A 22,057-nucleotide genomic window follows, 5' to 3' on the forward strand; every position below is an offset into this window, starting at 1 on the left:
TTGAGTCAGAAAGAGATAAAGAGAAAGAAGCAGGAAACAAAGAGCACATCGTAGATCAAGTTTTATTCGCGCGTATCGCAACTTCAGAGATGCAACATTTCCAAACGGTTGAATTTTAACCTAAGTCGTTAATCTACCCATGTGTTCAAGTCACTCGCTTAAGATGAACCTCGACCAGCAACAATTTGATTGTTCGGAAAATAAGAGAAAAAGGAGAACGGAATAAGTACGAAAGAAGTGACATTTAGTCCCCAAAAGAAACGTTGAAACACGAAAATAGTACTTTTCTTAACTCCGCACGATCGAATGCCAACCTTGCGAGAAAAGTCGTTTTTTTTTATCGTTACGAGAAAGCTTTCCCACACACGTAGGTCCCGACGAGTCGAATAATCGTGTTTTTACTTGACACTTAGCGTGCGTTGTACAATTCCTTTGTGAGTACGTAGTCGCATAGGTGTAGGAACAAAATCGTGAATATAGACGATGTGTACATACTCGATAAATTCTCAGATTACACTCCCGCAGGAGAGGAACGTTGATTTTAATGTAGAAATTGTACCCATTTCCGTTCGCAAAAAAAAAAAAAGAAAAAAGAGATAAAGACAACGACATTGCAGACGTTAATTCGATGTACTGAATGTATTTATGTATACGATGTATAAGCTGTTATTGAGAACAGATTAAAGAAAATCGCGTAAACCAAACTTCTCGTTGTTTTAGCTCACCGTTGTGTCTTTCTTGCAGTACAGTTAGTACTCTCTAAATTTCTTGCAGTGAAATTTCACTCGAAAAACAGAGTGACAACCGAGTCACTTGAATTCGAGTTATTTTTCACTCTTAAGGAATGAATTCTTCACTTTGACTCTGACTTGAACGAATGTTTTCTATATTCTATATTTTTTATGTTTTATATAGAAATTGAAGAGAATCCGATGTGTTCCTTAGTCGTCAAAGGAACATATTCGATCGATTCGCTCACGTGGAATCCACTCTGGTCTTCAATTGAACGTTCTATTCTTTCTTATTCTATGCTTTCGAGTGGCACTATTCTCATTGTCGTTTCGAGTGATATACTGCCACTTTTCACTCGTTTTGAATGAGATTTCATTCCAAGAAATTTAGAGAGCAGGCGTTCATGATTTCCAAGACTAATAAACTGTCTGGAAATTGGAAGGAGTAAGAGAGTAGGAATCGATTACGAAAGGCGCGACTAATGGCTGTCAAAGTATGTTAGCCTCGTGTCTCTAATGAGATGTTAATGTCCAAAAGTTCATCGCATACATGCGCAATATTCAAACGGGAGTCATAGACGATACAAAAATAAGAGGCAATAGAAGGATAAGAAATGAAGATCGATTGTATTTGCGTATATAAACGAGATTATGGAAATTCCAGTGTTAATATTTATCTTTTCATGATTAATTCTTTTATGATTAATTCACATGATCCCGTTCTGGAAACGTAATTTCCACAAAACAAAATCCACGCGCGCGCGTCGCTCGCGAAGTAAATACAATAATCGCTCAACGAAGTGACATAGCACGGCAGTCGCGTGATGTATCGATTAAATCAGATTAAGGGGATACCACACACTCTTTGAAAACTTTATCAACAAGATACTGACTTTTTTCTGTAAAGTTTACGTATCGTATCACGTTGCATAGAATTGCGAATGCTTTTACACATTGAAAGTACGTGCAATAATGAATTGGAGCTTTGCTCAACATATGACGAAAACGAGACAAAATTTTGAAATTTACATTTCGAGATGTCAGTTGGCGCGAATATTTACTTGACACGAAAGTTTTGCAGCTTATACGTACCGCATGTGTGTTTGCTCCGCCAACGAAAATTTCAAGAAACATTACTGTCTCTTTATAACTGAATGGAAACTCAAAACTATGCGAAAAGTTTGCGAGAAGATTTCTGTATATGCGTGGTTGTTTTTTACTAGCATGCTGAAACAAAGCAGAACACATTTATATAAGATTTATATGTACACGCGGCTCCATTAATGCCCGACACACACACACACACACACACACGCACACACGTGTATTAAATCTAGAATTTTTTTAGATATTTTAAATTAGCCGTGGATTCTTTCTATACAAGCATTTATCGTGACAGTAGAGTGTCCAAGGAATCGAAAGTGATATACGAAAGTCGTGACAGTTTGACAATCGGAAGTTTATTTCGCGTAAGTTAATATATTCAAAAGTATGCGAAAAGTTTGCGAGAAGATTTCTGTATATGCGTGGTTATGTTTTCTGCTAGTATGCTGAAACAAAGCAACACACATTTATATGAGATACTTATACTTTTAAGTTAATGTTCTTGTCCATGTTTTCTTTGTCCGTTCATATGTTACGCATAATTACGTATGATATACTTAAGAGAGATTGGGGCTATATGGCCCTAGAGATGTGTTGCTTATGTGCATTATTTTAGTATTTATCTTAGAGGAATGGTGAGTATAAAACCACAAAAAAAATTATCCTTTTAGAACATAAATATTTTTCATTATGAAGTTTCATAAAAATCGAAATAATATTACAGTTAAGAAATAGAAAAGATTGGTAATAGCAAAATAAATTTTCGAGCTTTTGGAATTTTGTATTAATATTCTCCATCGTGACATCGTGGATAAAATTAAACGATGTGTTGCTAGCTAGAATGATATTTCTAGCAAGTGTATGATATACTGTTTTTAATAATAAATATAATTTTCATTCATAAATCTTTCCGCAAACTTCTCAGATATTCTTAAGCTTCTGAATTAGGCAACCTTAATCAAATCATCTTGTGCGAAACAAACTTCAAATTACCAAACTATCGCGGTTACTTTCGAATACTTTTGTCCCCTGTTCGGGGACTTTCGTCCTCGATTCTTCGGATACTCGACGTAAAGAATACGTATATACAAAGGGATATGGATAGTCCAAGGTATTTAGTAATTCTAGATCTAATAAATGTGTGTGTTCGGGCATTAATGAAAGTACATGTACAAGAAAAGGATCGCGTCAATGACGATTACCTCCACCTTATCGATATCTTTCGAGTTCGTCATCTACTTCGACATTTCCTTAAAAATGCAGCATGCATGGAAAGAAGATGTGACGATCGCGCTCCAATTAGCAAAGCTAATCAAGCGTTGCGCCATGTCAGTCAAGAGTTGCTTGGTCGAATTGCGGGCCGGCTGCGCAATTCGTGAGAGATGACGAACAAAGAAATTGCAAATAAGCGGCACGGAGCGGCTCACTTGGCGCGAGAAAACCCTCGAAATGCTCGACGGATTTATTCGCATGCCAAACCTATGAGTCAGGCAACTCGAGTTGGCGCTTCGACTTCATCCGCGCCAGGTTATCTCCGCGATAAAAATTGTTTCGAGTTGAACTCCGCTCGACATGTCGATATCTCGAATGTATTAAAAAAAAAAGATACGAAGAAGAGGAGAAATTCCTGGGCGAGCAGCGTCTTGAGCTCCGGAATAATTCGCGACACTTCGGCGAAGCGAAAAGTCGCCGACTCTCTCGGGACTTTTAGACGGTACGGCCGTCTTCTTTCGCGTCGATACGCATCCACCGTGATATAGATCGGCTGCTGCGTGAATCACAGAAGCGCGAGAGGGATCGACAGGGTTCTGGCATGGGGACAGGCGTCTCTCTGTGCGGATCTCCGCGAGCGTCGCGACGTTTGGCGAAGTTATTTCGATGATAGTGGGGCGTCGCTCTATTTCGGTCGTGCTAGCCAGGGCCGTTCAGTCTGCGACCCGGCTTCCTCATCAGGAGGCCGCGGATCTGTACTTCGCACCTCTTATTCGCCCCTTTCGTCTGGGACCGTCGAAAAAATGCACGAGAGATAACCGCGCAGAGCAAGCACGAACAAGTGCTGCTGGCTCGAATGCACACCTAGGAAGGTACTTCCGACCGAGGGAGCACCTGGTGCGAAAGAAAGAGAAAGAGAGAAAGAGAGACAGGCAGATAGTTAGCAGGTCGCCAAGTTATCGTTCCCGACGTAATCCTGGACTGAATGTGGATACGAGGAGAAAAGTGTTACGTTATTATGTCGATAGCCTCTTCAGCTCAGTTTCGCACGCCGATGTTCGCCTCGCGAGTGATATTCGCGCGACTCGAGCCGAATAAGATCGCACGACTTGGCGGTCCATCCGCGAAGCTCGTAGTGCGACGAAGTTAATCGGCCGCAAGAAGCGTCGCGGACGTCGAGTGATGTAATTCGGCGAAATTGTAACTGCCGCTTGTCAAAGGAATTTCGCCGGTGCGGCGTCCCGCTGCGTGTGCCGGCGGAGAAAGAACTCGATTGCAACTTATCTGGAAGAGGAAAATGAAATTCCGGACGAACGAGATTTGCAAGGTTATCCGATGAACTTAGTTCGTGAAGAACAGCCTGAAGTGAGGCGTGGCGAGTCGAGGAAATAGACGCGACAGGTAGTCGGAAATTCCAGAGGTCTCGCAGAAGTTTGAGGACACTCTCCCAGAGACCGGCGGTGCCAACAAACATGTTTTGGGTCGAATCCGACGAGGAAGAAGAGGCGCTATTATGCAGCCCTGCTCTGATGGCCAGACGGGCTTCGGAGTCATGGATCGTCGCGCCCCCCGTGGAGGTACACGAGGAAAGCCCTGATTCTTTCTCCATCTATCTTAACGGACACTTTAAGATTCGCATAAATCATGGAACGGTGCGGGTGGTTGAAATATAATATTTCCCGTCCCATAAAACAAGCGCGACGAGAACGGCAGGGACGGAACGGCGCGACGGTTAACAAACGGACAAAGACGTTATTTGTTCGCGGTCTTTCTTCGGAATGACTGATTCGGGATTAGCCGCGATAAGGCACGCTCAGTGGAGCGCGGGATGGCGATTAACAAGTGAAAAGCACCCCGGCGTGAGACTCCCGGGCTCTGAATCGACAGCTCGGCGAATGCGACAGATTACGTAAATAAGGCGCCGCGCCGTTCGTTAACCGTTGTTATCGAGAAAGCGACGGATACACTGAAAAATTCATTTAGTTGGATTAACCAAAATTTGGTTAAAATAGGGTCGAACAAATGTTTCGGTTGTGAGGACCAAAATTTCGTTCTTTCTATCAAAGATTTGATTCTCTGAAACTAAACCTTTTCCATTTTTGTTTCAAAAAATCAAACCTTTGGTTCAAAATGTCAAATATTGGTTCTCACAACTAAAACATTTGTTCTACTTTATTTCAATCAAATTTTGATTAACTCAACTAAATAAATTTTTCAGTGTATCGCGATGTGACGACGCGCGAAAATATTCGGCGCGAAATGGGAAGTCCTCGATCGTAACGGCGCGGTTTGCGTCTCACTTGTACGTCTATTACCGCGATGAGAGGGAGTGAGAGAGAGAGAGAGAGAGACGCGTCGCGATTATGCAATTTTTGGCTAGCTTGTCGCTGCAACAATTGCGAGACTACGTGTAAAATTTTCGTGTCGAAGTACAGTGGATGATATTTTTGGCTGTATAAGAGCAAACTGCTCTCACATGACTCTTTCGCGAAATCGTGAGTAATGAGATAAAAGTGCTAATACCAAGAGCGCTAATGACATTGGCTGATGACGCTAAGAACACAGTTCTAACTCTAGATATTCTTGTTGTTTTTTGGCTTTTAAATGCGAATATTTAAATTTTCAGTATAGAGAATACATATAGGCGAAAGTACCAATTCCTGGACCTAATTTTGGATATTCTTATTGTTTATGGTCTTTAAGTATGAATATTTAAATCTTTAACATAGAATGTATGCATATACTCAATACTTTTATATACATTTGATGTTGAAAGTTTAAAATATTTGTATTTAAAAAGACTTCAAAACTAAAAAAATGTCCAAGATCAGATAAATGTTCGCAGGTCTCTTATCTTATACTTATTGAGTATATCCTACGTTGAAAGCTTAATCATTCGTATTTAAAACCCAAAACAATACGAATGTTCAGCGTTAGGTACCAACGTTATATTACATAACTACGTTAACGTAGTGCCAGGGAATTGGTACACGGAGAGAATATTATAGATTTGTTTCATATAAATTTTTTTAAGCTATACTATGTTTTTAGTGGTTCACGATCAGTAAAGTTTATTTCGCTAAGGAACATAGTAAATTCCGCTGGAAACACAGCAAATTTCGCTAGAAACATAACAAATGTCCTTTGAGTGCACACATCTGATGGAAAACACCAAGGGCTCACAAATGCAAATTTGCACTATTGTCCTTTGCTAGCTTATAACTTGGTTCTGCGCGCACAAATTGGTAAATTTCAACTTTCTTTTTTATACAAGAAAAAAGATCGGAAATTTGACGATAACATATAAAAGCCAATAACAAAATAATAAAAGAATAGAAAATTGATTTACATTTGATTGTATTCTAAAGAAATCACTTTTTAAAGAAATCGATGGTACACTGAGAGAAATTATTCGATAAAAAATTAAAAACGGATATTTCTGATCAAATTCCGGTCAATTTTTATATTCAATCAGGATATCCGATTAAATTTAATCGGATACTCCCGATCATAATAGCATTAAATTAAATCGGATACTCCCGATCATAATAGATAAACCGATCAAAAAATTATGAACGGATATTTCTCATCGGGTGTTTTCTGAACGGATACAAAAATTCTTCGATATTTTGATTGGAAATATCCGTTTGTTAATTTTTTTATCGGATAATTTCTCTCAGTGCGCAATTTTGCACCATAGTGCGCTTGAAAGGTTAATAACACATTTCAGTTCCTAAAACGTAAATAGCACATATGAAACGAAGAGATAGCGAATTATTTCAGAATGTCGACCTACTCCTCGATTACAAAATCCTACAGTAACCTTCACTATTGGATTCTCTCCGTGTACTTTTATAACAGATATTCTCTTCCTTCGCGCGCTGCGAATCTCGAGGAATTCACTTGTTTGTTCGGGCGGAGTGTGAGGACGCGATCAGTTTTTTCCATGGAGAAGGTTAGAATCTTCGGCCCTTGCACCGCATGTTACGAGATACGGAATGTGTCGGCTCTTGGGTTTGGAACGGCTCCAAAGACCTTCCCCAAGCCCCTGCCTCCCGCTCGTATTGTCTCATTTTTCCCCACGCCATCCGTTGCACTCGGGGGTTGAATTAACGAAACACGTAGTCCCGTAGAAATCCGACGCCTCTCACTAACACAATCGTGCGATCCGTAGTGGCGACTCACGGACCGATTTTGTGAAGAACCCTATTGGAGGCCGGTCGAAATCGAGATTGAGGTCTAGGCTTAACTACGGCTAAAACTAGGCTTAACGAACTACGGTTGTATTATTCGGGATGATCCACCGTTGGATTTGGCAGATTAAACGAAAATACGATTGTCTAGATAGCCATAGCGATCGAGAATCTTACAATTGTTCTATAGCATATATACACAATACGTTTAAAATCAGAATAACGTCTTATACACAGAGAAAAAGTATTTAAAAAATAATAAATATTTCTTTAGTGAGCACTGATAATAATGTACTCACTTAAGTCTAAATTCTTTCATTTAAATGGAATAAACAATTATTTTTTCAGGAAAAGCTAAGGTTTCTACAAGATTTAAAAAAATGTATTATTTTTATTCTTTATATCAGTGAAAAATACTTTATATCAGTGTGAGTAAATATGTTATTATAGCATCCACCGCGATTAAATATTTATTATTCCTTAGATATTTGTTCTCTCAGTGTACAAAGAATGAGGTAATTTGACGAGACGCGTCAAGTTTTAACGCACATATTCTACGAAACCGAACGCTCTGAACGCTGGAGTCTCTCGAGAACGGACGAATCGGTCGAATTAACCAAACCTTCCTACCTCACGCTCGGCCAAACTAACGATTTTCGCCCTGTCAAAAAGGTACAAGCCCGAAATGTATATTGTTAATTGCCTGGCGATCTAGCACTACGTTCGTTTTTCTCTTTCCGCTGTGTACCCGTTTGATCTTATTATACGTCCGCTCTCTCCGATTAATTTAAGCGTAATACCGATATACACGGCGTAAGTCGATAAGTACATCGCGCACGTCGCACGAGGCCCACCTCTCTCTCTTTGTTTCTCGTTTCTTTCCTTCGTGCAGGCGATGCCGGCGGCGGCAATGCCACTTCAACGAAAGAAGTCACTGCCGGACGTGGCGCAGCCGATCCAGCTAACAGCCACGGCGCCATTGTCAAGGGAGGAAGTCAGTGTCCTGAGCAGCATGAGGAGAGAGGAGATACGCAGGCAGATCGACGAGCACGAGAGACTCAGGGCCAATCCATTTTTGTACCTGGTCAGTCCTCAGGTTAAGGTGAGTATCCTCCCGCGCTCCGGTTCTATCTACCTGAAACCGCCGATGTTGACAATGACGCGCCGTCGATCGCTCAAGAGGCAAGGAATGAAAGAATAGAACCGCACTTGGCACAGTGTGTTGCGGTTTATTTCGGGTATCCGGATCCTGGGTTTCTTGGGATCGATGCTAATGTACAAACGCGTCGTTAAGGAAACCGCTACGATAATATGTTCTCACGCGAGGCCTCGAAATCGACATCCGCTCCCGCTCTTTCCGTCGCTTATTGTCGAGAAACTGAACGCGAAAGTCCTCTTACGTATACTCGGCGATGAGAATTGTATATTCGCGAACGAGATGCAAAGGTGAAGGCGAGGAGAAAGAAAGATAGAAAGAGTAAGAGGGAAAGAGAGGGAGGAGAATGAGAAGAGGGGGAAGAGTACACCGCAATAACGTCAAGTTATTGGCGTATGGAAGGAAAATTTGGTTGTATTGACCAAAATATTTGTTGAAATATGAACGAGTCAGAATTTTGTTCAAGTTAGGATTCTGGTTAACCAAGTGATATTTTTTGATAACCAGAACTTGTAACTCGAACGGTTGACAAGTTTTAGTTAAATAGAAATCTTATTTAGTTTATCAGAATCAGTGTTCAACTCGAACAGAATTTTAATTAACAAGATTCTGGTTAATCAACCAAGATTACCGACTAACCAGAACTTGCAGCTATTCAACTCGAACAGTTTAATCTTTACCTTGAACACAGAATTCTGGTTCGTTCATGTTTCAACAGATATTTGGGTGAGCCCAGCCAAATTCTTTCTTTCTTTCTTTCTTTTGGGCGCGAGGACAATTTCGTCGATATGAATCATTGCGCGCGTCCTCGTCGAATATCTTGGTCACGAATATCGCCGAATGACGCGCGCGGCGCGAGTGAACGACGCGCTCCAGGAAAAACGTTGTTAACACAATGTCCCGTTTGCTTCCAGGACTGGTTCTCCCGGCAGCAGCTCGTGATGCTGGTGCTCTTTATCAACATATCCCTAGCCTTGATGTTCTTCAAGCTGCTGACGTAGCAGCCAGCCGACGATCGGGTTCACGGACTCGTGGTGGACGTGACCTGAGACCCGACGGCGTCGCGACGACGCCTCGGGTCGTCACCGAAGCAGAATTTCGACAGGGGCAATGACGGAGGGTGCGGCCGCACTGAAAACCACTGGCAACGACTTTCGCGAGCGATCCGCTCGGTCTCGCGCGGACTTCGCGCGGGGGAACAACCGAATTGGGGAGCGACGCGAAGTGAGAGGGAGGACTCGCGAGGAGGATCAACCTCGGGCGAGGATTTTGTCACACGCGACGCAGAGGATCGTGATCGAGTTCCAAACGATGTCCAGGATTACGAACGATCGCGAGGACGCTGAAGCGGACGACAGTCGGGAACGGAGAGTCCTCCTGAGATATCGCGGGGACCCGAGGATCGGTCCCCATCTTTTGGATGCTGTAAATTAAAGGGGATTCGAAAGAAACACGCCGAGCGACGCGGCTCGAAGGGGATCCGGAAACGGACGACCCTCGACGGGTTTCGCGTGTCGCGGGAACGATGGCATGTAAAGCGAGCCGCCTTTAAATAAAGTTGTCTCTGCGCTCCGGAAGTTTGGCGCTTGGATTCTTCTCAATCGGCGTGTATCAGTACTCGAGGAGTCGCAATTTTTTCGGAAAGAGGAAAAGAGAATACGACCTCTGTCTCTCTCTCTCCCTCTCTCGCTCTCCGTCGCGCAATTTCGTCGTTCGCGTACGGAGAACGAGAGAGGGAGGGGAGTAAAACACGTCGGCGTGTCTTTTTTGGAAGTGGAGGAGGACGCGTTGCGTACCACCAACGCCTGTGTACCATACCTATTTTTACACGGAATACTTTAATAATGCTACTTGCGAGTATGTGGGTCTGCATGTGTGTGTGTGTGTATCAGAGTAGGTCGAGCTCTTCTCTCGGGCGGGCCTCCGATCGATCGTGCCCGATGCGGTGCGCGCACACGTATCCCTCTTCTTTAGTAATAATTCTTCCTCTTTCCTCGTCCCCTCCCCTTCCCTCTTCCCCTCCCCTCCCTCCAACGGTCGGCTCGAGCGCGGTAATAGCGACGATCGAATTGTTCACGATCGATCTCCATTGTTTATTTCTCTCTGCCTTTTGCTGTTCCGGGAAAGCCGGTCAATTCGCCCGAGCGTTCCCCGTTTCCCGGGAAATACGCCTCGGAATCGATCGTAAAATCTTGTCTTCTGTAACGCGTCAACTCCTGCAAAATGAAAGTTCTCCGACCTGAAAACGTTTTGAGGATTCGCATTAAAGGGGAAAGAACCATAATCGGCCGCTGTTCTCTCGCTACGAGGCAGCTTCTTCAGAGTCGAGTGTAATGCGCGATGTCGAGCACCTAGGACTCTCTGCGCTGTGAGCGTAGCGACTTACAATTTAGCAATGATCGTAATTGTAGCCGTAATTGGTGCCGACGCGCAAAGAGTAGATTTGTTAAGAAACGAAAAAAAGACGCGCGAGCATTTATAGCGTGTCGCGGCTATCAAGACGCCAGTCGCGAGTCTGTAAGTTGTACAAGACGAATTATTATTAACGAAGAGACGCACATAGAGAGAATTCGTAGTCCTCTAACTTGTAACTCGGGAGCCTCGCGGAATTATAGTTACAATTACTATCGTTGGCGTACATCGAAGTGAGGGGCTTGAGAACCCTTTGTCCCGTTCCCTCCGCCTCGATTTACATGTCTCCGCAACGGACCGACGGCAAAGTGTGTCAGCGTGACGTTAAATCGCGCGCAAATCAGGCCGAACGTCGTCGCTTATATTGAGCGTGTTTTCGGCGAGAGATCGAAGGTCGAGCATTTCTAATCGTCGATGCGGCGGAGGTCGACGTTGTTTTTTCCCGACGCTCTGCGTTTGTGGGGCGCACACACTCCCGCATCGGAAATGCGGATGACGCGTGGCGGCACGATATAGTTCAGCGCGATAACGTCGTTCTCATCAAGACGCAAAATCGCGCGACCCTTGTACTTATAAACAGGAGCTCCTGTAGATACGTCTCACTCGCGTATCGAGACCGAATCGAGTCCGATCTCATTTCGGACGAGACGTCGCGGCCGCCTCGACAGGCGCGACGCGAATTGTTACTCGCGAGAATAAAACTGATACTTGAGACTATAAGGCCAAAGTACCAAACACTGAATACTAATGATACTGTTATTTAACTATGGACATTTTTATTACTTTTAGCACTTAAATACGAGAATATTTAATTCAGATTGTAAATTGGCCAAGGAGAGCCTAAAGCTGATGTATGGGCACAATATACATATTCATTATAATGTATGTGTAACATATTCATTATAATGTATGTGTAATTTATAATTTTATACATTATAATAAATGTATATATTGTATTTGTACATCGACCTCAGGTTTTTATTGGCCATTTACAATTTCAATTTTTATCAGAGCCGTTTTCTCTATTATTAACGAATATTTAATCTTTAATATTTAACCTTTTTTATCGATTTTGTTTGATAAAAGTACAATTTTTTTTAAATTTTACTTTATTGATATATTAATATAAAATATAACTTTTGCAATAAAATTAAAAGTTTTATGTTCGTCGCCAAAAGGATAAAGCTGGAACATTAATGTTCCACTAGAGTTTTGGGGCGGGGCCTAATTGTCTTAACGTATCAATAAATAGAGTGATAGTTGATGTGTTTTGGATGTCAGGAAAACTGTTTATTCAATTGAATGAGGTTATTATGAAAAATATATGTCCCGTTGGTAGCAAAAGGATTAAATTTTTTACGCAGAATATACAAGGAATGTACAAAGTGACGCATTTTAATTAATACAGTTGGATATTTGGGAAATTAAGGAAGATATGAAAAATTAGTTTAAATAAAAATTGTAGGATTTTAAGGTGGGAAAAAATGCTAATATTTATTTAATCTTGAATAAACCTGAAAAACTCTGTCAATGTTAATTTAAATTTTTTTAATGAAATTACATAATTCCTCTAACATAAATTGATTTCTCTGATCATTCTGTATAAAACCTAATAAAAATACTGGGATAAAATTGCGTCGAGAAAAATGAATATATATTTTTCGAGATATTTTATATTTTATATTCTCATATTTTTTTAGTGTAAGATATGAAATATATTTCGTAAACTATTCATTTTTCAACAAGCTCACTTTAATGCTTTTGTATGTAAAATGACAAGTAAAATCAATTATTGTAAGAAAAACAAAAATTTTAAACAAAATTTCGTTACATTATGCAGATTTATTGATGCACCAGATATGCAAAAATTATTATCGCTGACCTATTTCTCTATCATCATGCTGCACACAAAATTATTAAGGTACGTTATCGAGAAGTTAATAGCTTACGAAATTTTTATACTTTGTGCTCAAAAGTATGATAATAAAATTAAAATATCTCGGAAAGTACTCTTTTGACGATTCTTTACTTTTATATACAGAATGATCAGAAAAGTCGATTTATGTTAAAGAATCTATATGATTCCATTAAAAATTAAAGTTAACATTGATAAAGGTAAATTGTTCAATTCAAGATCAAATAAATATAGTATCTTTTTTTCTTTTTCGAAATTCTACAATTTTCGTGAAATAGTTTTTTGTTGTTTCTTTAATTTCCAAGATATTCAGCTGTATTAATTAAAATGGAACACTCTGTAAGTGTATGTATACACACATATCAACACACATACATACACATACATACACATACATATCAAAAGGTGAAATATTCGAATTTAAAGGCCAAAACAATAAGAGTGCCCAGAATTAGGTGCCAGTGTTATTAGTGTCCAGGCATTGGTGCTTTTACCTTAAGTGGCTTTTTTGATCCACGATGTCCGTGATCACGTTTGTCTTGTATTTTTGTAGGGACGCGAAGTCGCGTTTTCCCTCCCGCGTTCTCGCGATGGTTCAATGATCGGCCTTCCTGCGCTCGAGCGATCGCATTTTTCCTAGTCTTGGCCATAGCTTGTGTATCTCTAGGTAAATTTGTAAATAATCAAATGTGTAAAAATGTCGACTGCGTCGAGTTCGTCCACCGCCACTACGCGACACCGTCCTCGCGCTCCCGATATGAGTTTTGATCGAATCGTCGGGATCACCTCTGCCGACTCTCGAAATGACTCGCCCTTTCTTTCCTTTTTCCCTCTCTTCTTCTTTTTCCATAACGAAGCTTCCTATGCCGCTTTGGCAGTGCCAATAACGTAGCCACTATACTTCCGCGAGAGTGAATTTTCGATTGACGCTACTACTGCGATACACAGCCGGAAAATGTATTTGCATTCAATCACACGCCGCTTCAACCGCGAAGGGAAATCCCGATTCGAGCGCGAGCACGCGACGCAAAGTGACTCGGAGACAAGGGACGAAACGAATTCGATGGAGATTGTGCACGGGGCGATATTTTCCACGTTGTTCGTGTTGAAAAGCCGCGAAGAGCGCAAGAGGAAGAAGCGATTCTCGTCCGCCACTGTGAGGCGACCCGTCTTCTCCGAGCGTGTCGGACGCGAACTCGCTCACGGGATCACCAAATTCAGCGATGTTGTGCCCGCGTTTGGCATTTACCTCACTGCACACTTGTACCTGACAGTAATTGAAACTTGGCGGAATTTCGCGCTAGATTACCAACGAGGGGGAATGCCGAGAAGGGGTTGCGGAGGAAGTTGTCGGACAGAAATGCCAAACGTGCGCCCAGCACGTGGACCAAGAGCGAGTCTGAATGTCCTCGTTGTTTTAAGGGGGACGGGATTACTCGGAGAGGAGAAAACCGAAGGGGAAACTGCATAGGCACAAAATACGTGCGAATGTTTCGCGTTGGCAAAGAGGACCGACTTTTTGTCTCTCACGAGGCGTATCCGCGCGTAAATACTATTATACCTATTATCGCACGCACATTCGCCGTTGTGAGATTACGTATTGTATATACATATAAAACTGAGTTAGTTAGTACGAAAGAGCAGCTATATAGGAAATTTGATATCGAGTTTCTTGTCGGGGCGGAATCTACGGAGAAGAAGAGAGATTTGGACAAAGGACACAGGAAGAGAGAGAGAGGAGGAGAGAGAGACAGGCGTCATTTCTGTCACCAAAGTCATATCACTAATCAAAGAAATCTTACGAAATTTGTTTCGCGATTTGCGCGCGCTATATCATAATGTGTATATATACATATATATATATGCGTACATACGATCATATGTATATTTTACCTGTTATCTCTTGACTATTATCACAGTTAGCACACATATCTCTCGTTATTATTGTATATTATTATTATTATTACTATTATATCATCGTCATTGTTACTATTATTATTATTATCATTATTCGAATTACTATTATCGTTATCGTTATTATTATTATTATTATCGCCATATCATCATCATATCGACGATTACGCAAATATTTGAAACGAAAGAGACGGGCGTGGGGGAAATTTTGGTATTTTGCAAAAACATGCGATCACGACGCTAAAATCGGAGGGCCCACTGTCACTATTAATTTGCGCAAGCAGTGATTCAATAAACTTGTATCATAACTGATAAACGACTTTGTTATTGACGTGACGTTTTGCTACGTCACGTTGCTTCGTCGAAACGGATGAGGAGGCACGTCGCAAAAGAAAAATGACGCGAACCAAGTCGACAATCGTCACGAATTGCGCGACAGTGGCGCGATTAAGATTTATCGTGTTGAAGGGACGAGAGAAAGAGGAAAAAAGAGAGATAGAAAGGGGGAAGGAGAGAGAGGAGGAGAGAGAGAGAGAGAGAGAGAGAGAGCTGTGTGTGATACTTTCCATAATTTCCACACGCAATTCTGCACGCGCGCCTCTCTTTCCGAGAGATGTGCAGAAGAAAGTCGCATCGACCGTGCGAAACGATTTGCGTCTCAAACAAACAAAGCGCACTGATTACGCGTCCACCGAAGTAAATATTTTCTCGCACGTGTCTGGTATGTGTTTACGAATACCTGGGTAGTCGAACCTGCGTAGTTACCGAGGTCATTCTAACATATCATAAACAAACAATTTAAACTTGAAAATGTTTTGCAGTGTTAAGAAATAGAAAAAACTGAGCCTGTTCGTGTTCGAACAACTTGTGTAATAAGTGCAATAAGTTGGAGTGAAACAAGTAGAGGAGGCCGCGGCAAGTAGATACCCGATATTTTAGAATCTTAAAGTTACAGCTTCTCAACCACAGGCAACCAATTATGCATAATGAAGGCTTTCTTCTATATATTAATATCATGTTAACCGTACATATTATTTTGTAATAACCAAAATTCGAACATACAGTAACAGGGTCATCTTACTTTGGTATCGAGTTCAATTGCTCGCGCAGGATAAAAAGAAAGCTACATATAAAATATGTATCCTCTGATTAGTAGTTTCAGAATTTCCGCGAGAGGTTTCCACAACCCTTCTGGTGGCTTTTAATTCTGGGGGTCAACTTTACCTCGTCCATATGCTCTATTTCAATCATTTTATGAATGAAAATTGCATTTATTATCAGAAACAGTACATCATACTGCAAGTATACACTTGCAAGAAATTTCATTTTAGCGAATAACATTATTTTTTGTTCTATTCAGTTACAATGGAAAATATTAATAGAAAATTCCAAATGCTCGAAAATTTACTTAGCTATTAGCAAATCAGTTTTTTCTATTTCTTAACTGTGATATTATTGCAATTTTAATGAAACTCAAGGAACAAAGAAAAGTATTTATGTTCTAGACTATTTCGCGATTTTGTAGTCACTATTCCTCTCAAAGTACTAAAAAACACATGAGCAACATATCTTTGGGGCCATATAGCCCTGGTTTTCCCTATATTTTCTTTTACTCTAACTTATTCTGTACACTAGTTCAGAAATTTTTCGAAAAGACGAACAAATCTGTTATCACTAATGCGCCGAAAAAAAAGATAAATCATGAGCCCGCGATATCAATGACAACATGATGACAACAATCGATCAAGCTTAGACGAAACTTCCGGAGAATTACAAATTCGCAAGGCGTGTTGCCAAAATGTCGGGGAATCTCGAGGAACGAGCTTATCTCCACGAAGTCGAAAACGTTCTCCGTCGCTCAAAAATCCCGAATCGGTCGCGAGTTCGTAGCGTTCAAGTGTGTTTCAGGTCACGATCGATCGTGACCAATTCGAAAGTAAAGCGGAAGGCACGACGCATCCTTTCGCAAGCGCGCACGCGTCGGTCGTCGTTTCTTTCGCGCGGTCGCGTCGCGTTGCGTCACAGATAAATTACGAGACCGCGACTGCGAGATGTACATCGCGTCTATTACCGGTATCAACGTCATTTGAGCGGTGTATGTTAAGCGAAATATTCGTGTGGTCGGTCGACTACACAGAGAGCGATAACATACATCGCGTAGGAGCGTCCAAACGCGTGACTAAAAAACGCTTTCGACGAAGAAACATCAATGTCAATTACAAACGTTATCGATAAGCGAGACAAGGTGACTCAACAGCTGCGTATATAGCGATAATTTAATCGAGAGAAATACTCGTGAATACGAACGCATTAGTATACACTAGAAGAGAATTCTATAGCAATAATTACTATGGAACTTCGCAATCGAGGAGTGGATCGACATTGCGCAATAATTGACTACACTGAGGAAAAATACTTGACAATTTTTATTTGTGGGATATGAAGTGTTTATTTTTCTGAGAAGCAAAGTTTACTCGTGCGAAATAAACTTTATATCTCACGAATGAATTTTCAAATGTTTTTTTTTCCTCAGTGTATCCTTTCTTTTCACGTGCTATTTACGTTTGAGGAACTACAGATGTGTTATTACTAAAAGTTTTCCATGTTTCTAGGCATAATAAAATTCTAGAAAAATTCACGATCTTCCTTGATGTTTTAGTCTTTATCTAAATAGAATTGACGTTGATAAAAATAATTGTTAGCAAAGCAGACTTTATTGACAGTCTATTTTCCTACACTATTAGAAACACATAGTAAAATAAAAAAGAATTTACATGAAAAACATTATTATATGTATTATTTATAATATATATTATAATATATATTTATATTATTTTATATATATATATATATATATATATATATATATATATATATATATATTACATATAAATAAGTAAAAAAATATACATAATTTATACATTTATATATACTCTATAAGTGTACTCTATAGGATATATATTTTTTATTTACTTATTCTCTCCGTATAGATCATTAAATGATTAAATGTGTATAAAATGGTCGCAACGGCGATACACTCGGCCTCGACTCTCTGAACTTCGTCGTTCTCTCTCTCCGTCTCCCTTTTTGACGGAATTCGATTAATAATGCAGATACAGTGCGACAGCATTAATACCGTTCGCGAGGAACCTATCCGAATGCAAAGCGAAGCCTCGATGTGAGCCACGAAAAGCAGAGAGAAAAAAGCAATGGTAAGAACTTGTCTCGCCTAAAATATGCAAACAGACGACTCAAAAGCGAGTGAGACAGGTGAACGTTACTCGTTGTTCGAGCAGTCGCACTCACTGAGCTAACAAAGGAACCGAGTGACCTCGAGCGGAATCTACGACTCGTGCCTCCGGTTTGAGAAATCGCGCGTTTAGCAGGTCGGCTGCTTTATCGCGATCCGCGATCGGCGAACAGGTGATAATGCCGCGCGGCGGAATGAGACAAGCTCGAACTTTGAACATCGATCTGGTACAGCGGATGGAGCAGGTGTCGCATTCGTCATCGATGGCGGAGTGCAACGACTGTGACGAGCACGGCTGAAGGAGAGACCGATCGGTTCCCAGATACATCGTTAATACGTCTTGACATCGTTTTAGCTTGGACCGCCTACGCGAGACGACCGGCGCTTTCTAATTTTAGGCAAGCTTCGCCGAACCTACCGAAATACACGCGCGCAATATGTTCCGCCGTTTGCAGCCTAGGATTCAGTCTCTGATTTATTAGCCAAAGCGCAACGAAGAATCACGCTGACGAGGAAATGACTAGAAAACTCGCTTTTCAATCGTGTCTCAATCATTTTCTCGTCATCTTGATATTATCGTAATTTTCTGTTTTATTCACGTAGGACTTGTATGGGAAAAAAATCAGGGAAAACTTTTGTCTACGTTAAGGCTTTTTGTACCTCGCCGCCCATGTCGGATTTGTGAGGTCAGAAGCGAGGAATGATATGCTAATGAAAATTGCACGTTATTTCTGAATAAAGATAAACATGGACGAAAGAGTATTTGAGATTGCTTGAACATACTTGCGAAATTGTCCGAAAGATTTCTATTTATTGATCAATAAATAGTCATATAATAAATGGTGAAGTAATGAAGTGAGTCTGTTTTGTTTGCATGTCTCATTTCACCATTTATTATACGACTATTTATTAGTTGTCAGAGGTAAGGGATACCTTTCGGACAATTTTACAAACATGCTCAAACAATCTTGAGTATTCTTTATCTTCCGTATTTATCTTTATTTAGAAATGACACGCAACTTCCGTCAATGTCGTTCTTCGCTCCTGACGTCACAAATTCAATATAGTCACGGAAAAATAAAGAGTTGTTTCACGACAGTATTCTCAACTGAGTTTTCGTTTGGTTTTCAGACAACAGAGGGAATCAGTTTCACGACTCGAGTTTTTCTCAGTCTAAAATTCGCGCATGTTCATTAGACAATTTTAGCAGTTATAAACCTCATGCCTTAAAATAGCAGCCATTTCCCGCTGTTTCCAACTATCCTCAGTTGGCGGGACTCTTTGTATACTCCGACTTTGTAACCCGACTAAAGCTTCGGGTCGATCGTAGGTTTTAAATTATTTTCCCTGCTATTGCTTCTTTTGTTCGGTCTGACTGGACCGAAACTGTCTGTTTACTGCTCAGACCATTTGGAGATTGTCCGCGCCGGCAATATTATACTTCCTCTTGGATTTTATTATGAGAAACTTCGTTTTTTAACTGTTTCAATTTGTGTCTTGTCTTAAATCCAATGGTTAGAAATAGAAGCTTTTGAGAACATCTGCAAAGAGACTTATATCGATAAGCAAGTTCTGTATTTTACGTAATATCAATTTTCATAATGGGTCATATCTCCTTTTTCGCTTTTGAAATATTTGACGTGAGGAGTGGCATGAAGTTGCTGAGTACGCGATGACGATTTTATTGTGATGAAATCGCAATTTCGCTTGGGGACTGGTGAGATGGCATTGCCGCGGGTGAAATCGTACGAAACACGTGTTTACTTCTCGCGCAACTTCTCGAAATATACACGACACGTTACCGCTCCTTTATCTCTTATCTCCCGATCTTTTACGCTACCGTCTGTGTCGTTGTCGCGATGAAGTTCGCGCATCACCGACACCACGCGAATGAACGATAAAAGACGCGGCCGATAACCCAAACGGGAATGGAACTCCGATCGTAACGAGGCAATGGCGTAACAAAGAAACTACGTTGAAACAAGGCAGAAACGTTGATGATACCAAAAGAAAGAGGGAGAGAGAGAGAGAGATAATAGGGTAAACTCGAGTATGATGGCCATACGGGAAAGATGGCCACAGGGACGTGCGATTTATGAAATTGTGTATCACGATATATTTCTTTCTAAAAATGATTGCGACGTATTGCATCACAATTTTGTATCGCAAACATAATTTTAAATAACGCGCGATTTTATATCTCTAATACAATTTTTAATCATAAGAAAACCTGCAACGAGAATCATACTGTTTAAATAAATGTTAAACATATAAATAAATAAATCAACTCTCTTCGTATTGCATAAAAATAGTCTTTGAAATGTTTACTAGAAAAGTTTTACTGTGAAAGAATAAAAGTGAAAGTATAATAAAGTTAAACAATGTTATCTTAAAAACATCACTTAACCTCGTTATACTTTCTACACGAGGCAAAATGGGAGACATTTTACAAAACTTGTTTATTTCCGGATCATTAAATGTCAAACGTTTTTAAAAGTAACTTTTTGAGACATGCAATATATAAAAATGTGTTATTGCACGTTTAATTAATTATAATTATTTACTGACATTTTTATAAAACAATAAGACGTATTGTTATCTTTTTTTATTAAAATATTGACGATATTAATTAATGTTAAGTGTAAAAATATTTGGTAGTTTTCTATAAAATATATATAAAAAATATATATAAAGAAAAAGAAATAATACAACTTGATATTATAATGCCATTATATATCTAACTGTATAAGTTTGAATTATATAGTATAACATATCACAGATATTTAAAATATAAAAAATAAATAAAGTGTCGCACGATATTTGCACAAATACTCAATTAAAATGACAAATGATTTTGAATTGTAGGCGTGATTTTGCAATAAAGACCCAATTGCAATGCGTATCGTATTGCGATTGAAGAAAAGAAGATCGAGCGCTGGCGATATATCGCAAAATCACACATCCATAGGCTGTAATTTTTCCAATAATTGCTAAAATATTGCGCTTTTCTGGAATAGATAATGGATATTTGCAGTAGTATATGTGCGTATACTCAAGTGCTAAAACGTACTATTTAACACTTATTAGAGAAAGCACGGCTTATGGCCATCTTTTCCATATGATCATTACATCCTAGTTTACCTTATATCTGCTATAACGAGAACGCTGAGAACGAGAAGGTAGAAGCACTTGAAAAGCATCACATCATTATGCGATAATGATATCCCGACTGGTTTGTCAATACACGAGATTTTTGTCGTTTTACGTGCGATGCAGCAACACCCTGCATCGTAAAGTGATCTGCTGTTCTCGGGTCATTAGCTGGGATATCGATCGCGTCGCGAGGGTGTCCCATCTGGAGGAAATGCCACGTGATATCACCTATCGACATTTTAGTAGGCTTTTAATCTAGAATGCGGTGGGATATAAGTAACTCAACTTGGCCTATCTAAATACGAAACGAGTTTGCGAAATGCGATACGTTGAATTATGAGCGGCAAGTAAAGCCAACAGCGGACACGAGAGAGAGAGAGAGCGCGTAATGAATAATCAAATCCGTCGATCACACGAATAAGACTTCCAAAAATAGTACGTCCCCGATCATTCCGGACGGCGGTCGAACGATTTGTTAAATTGTCATGCGTGCTAGCTTAAAATTCGGAGACAACGAACGCGATCGTACTTATGACGCGATGACATCATTGTACGCCAATGATAAAGCTGTCCTTCCAGGGCCACGTACGCGTGTATATATATGTGTCCAGATAAACTTTCATGATTATCACGACATGAGACAATCGATGATGGCAACTTTATAATTCTTTTCATTACATTTATGAGGTAAATATACTGTATTGTATTAATCGTTTAATTTACATCACACGATGATTCTGTATTATGTCGACGCAGCAAGAAATTTACTGTCAGATTTTCTCATATTACATTTTGTTTGACATATTATTTTCAGCAAATTTTGATCATTTTTTTCCTATCTCTTTCGTATTTCTTTTTCATTATTCTATGTAATAAATATGAATGCCATATGAACTATTTATAAGGGATGCAACTATTACAAATCAACTAATAAAGTTACTACGAAATTTACGTACGTTCGTCTGAATATATATATATATATATATATATATATATATATATATATATATATATATA

At 40.0% G+C, this 22,057-nt stretch overlaps 1 protein-coding gene across 1 annotated transcript; it reads left to right on the forward strand.

The window, feature by feature from the left end:
* The first annotated feature begins 3,758 nt into the window (after positions 1–3,758).
* Positions 3,759–9,973, forward strand: LOC116842181. The gene is made up of 3 exons (XM_032810986.1): positions 3,759–4,624; positions 8,133–8,342; positions 9,311–9,973. Exons 1-3 carry the CDS (start codon positions 4,520–4,522, stop codon positions 9,395–9,397), a joined length of 402 nt encoding a protein of 133 aa, XP_032666877.1. The 5' UTR covers positions 3,759–4,519; the 3' UTR covers positions 9,398–9,973.
* Positions 9,974–22,057: the final 12,084 nt, after the last annotated feature.

This window comes from Odontomachus brunneus, unplaced genomic scaffold (assembly GCF_010583005.1).
Source record: "Odontomachus brunneus isolate Ranch 3 - 2012 unplaced genomic scaffold, Obru_v1 Obru_scaffold_022, whole genome shotgun sequence".
NCBI lineage: Eukaryota > Metazoa > Arthropoda > Insecta > Hymenoptera > Formicidae > Odontomachus > Odontomachus brunneus.

What these genes read in the sequence shown, in the direction of transcription:
- LOC116842181 (XM_032810986.1), top strand. Translation starts at nt 4,520, where the DNA reads ATGTTTTGGGTCGAATCCGACGAGGAAGAAGAGGCGCTATTATGCAGC. An exon ending in TCGTCGCGCCCCCCGTGGAG is followed by an intron (nt 4,625 to 8,132) that starts GTACACGAGGAA and finishes TCCTTCGTGCAG; the next exon opens with GCGATGCCGGCGGCGGCAAT. An exon ending in TGGTCAGTCCTCAGGTTAAG is followed by an intron (nt 8,343 to 9,310) that starts GTGAGTATCCTC and finishes GTTTGCTTCCAG; the next exon opens with GACTGGTTCTCCCGGCAGCA.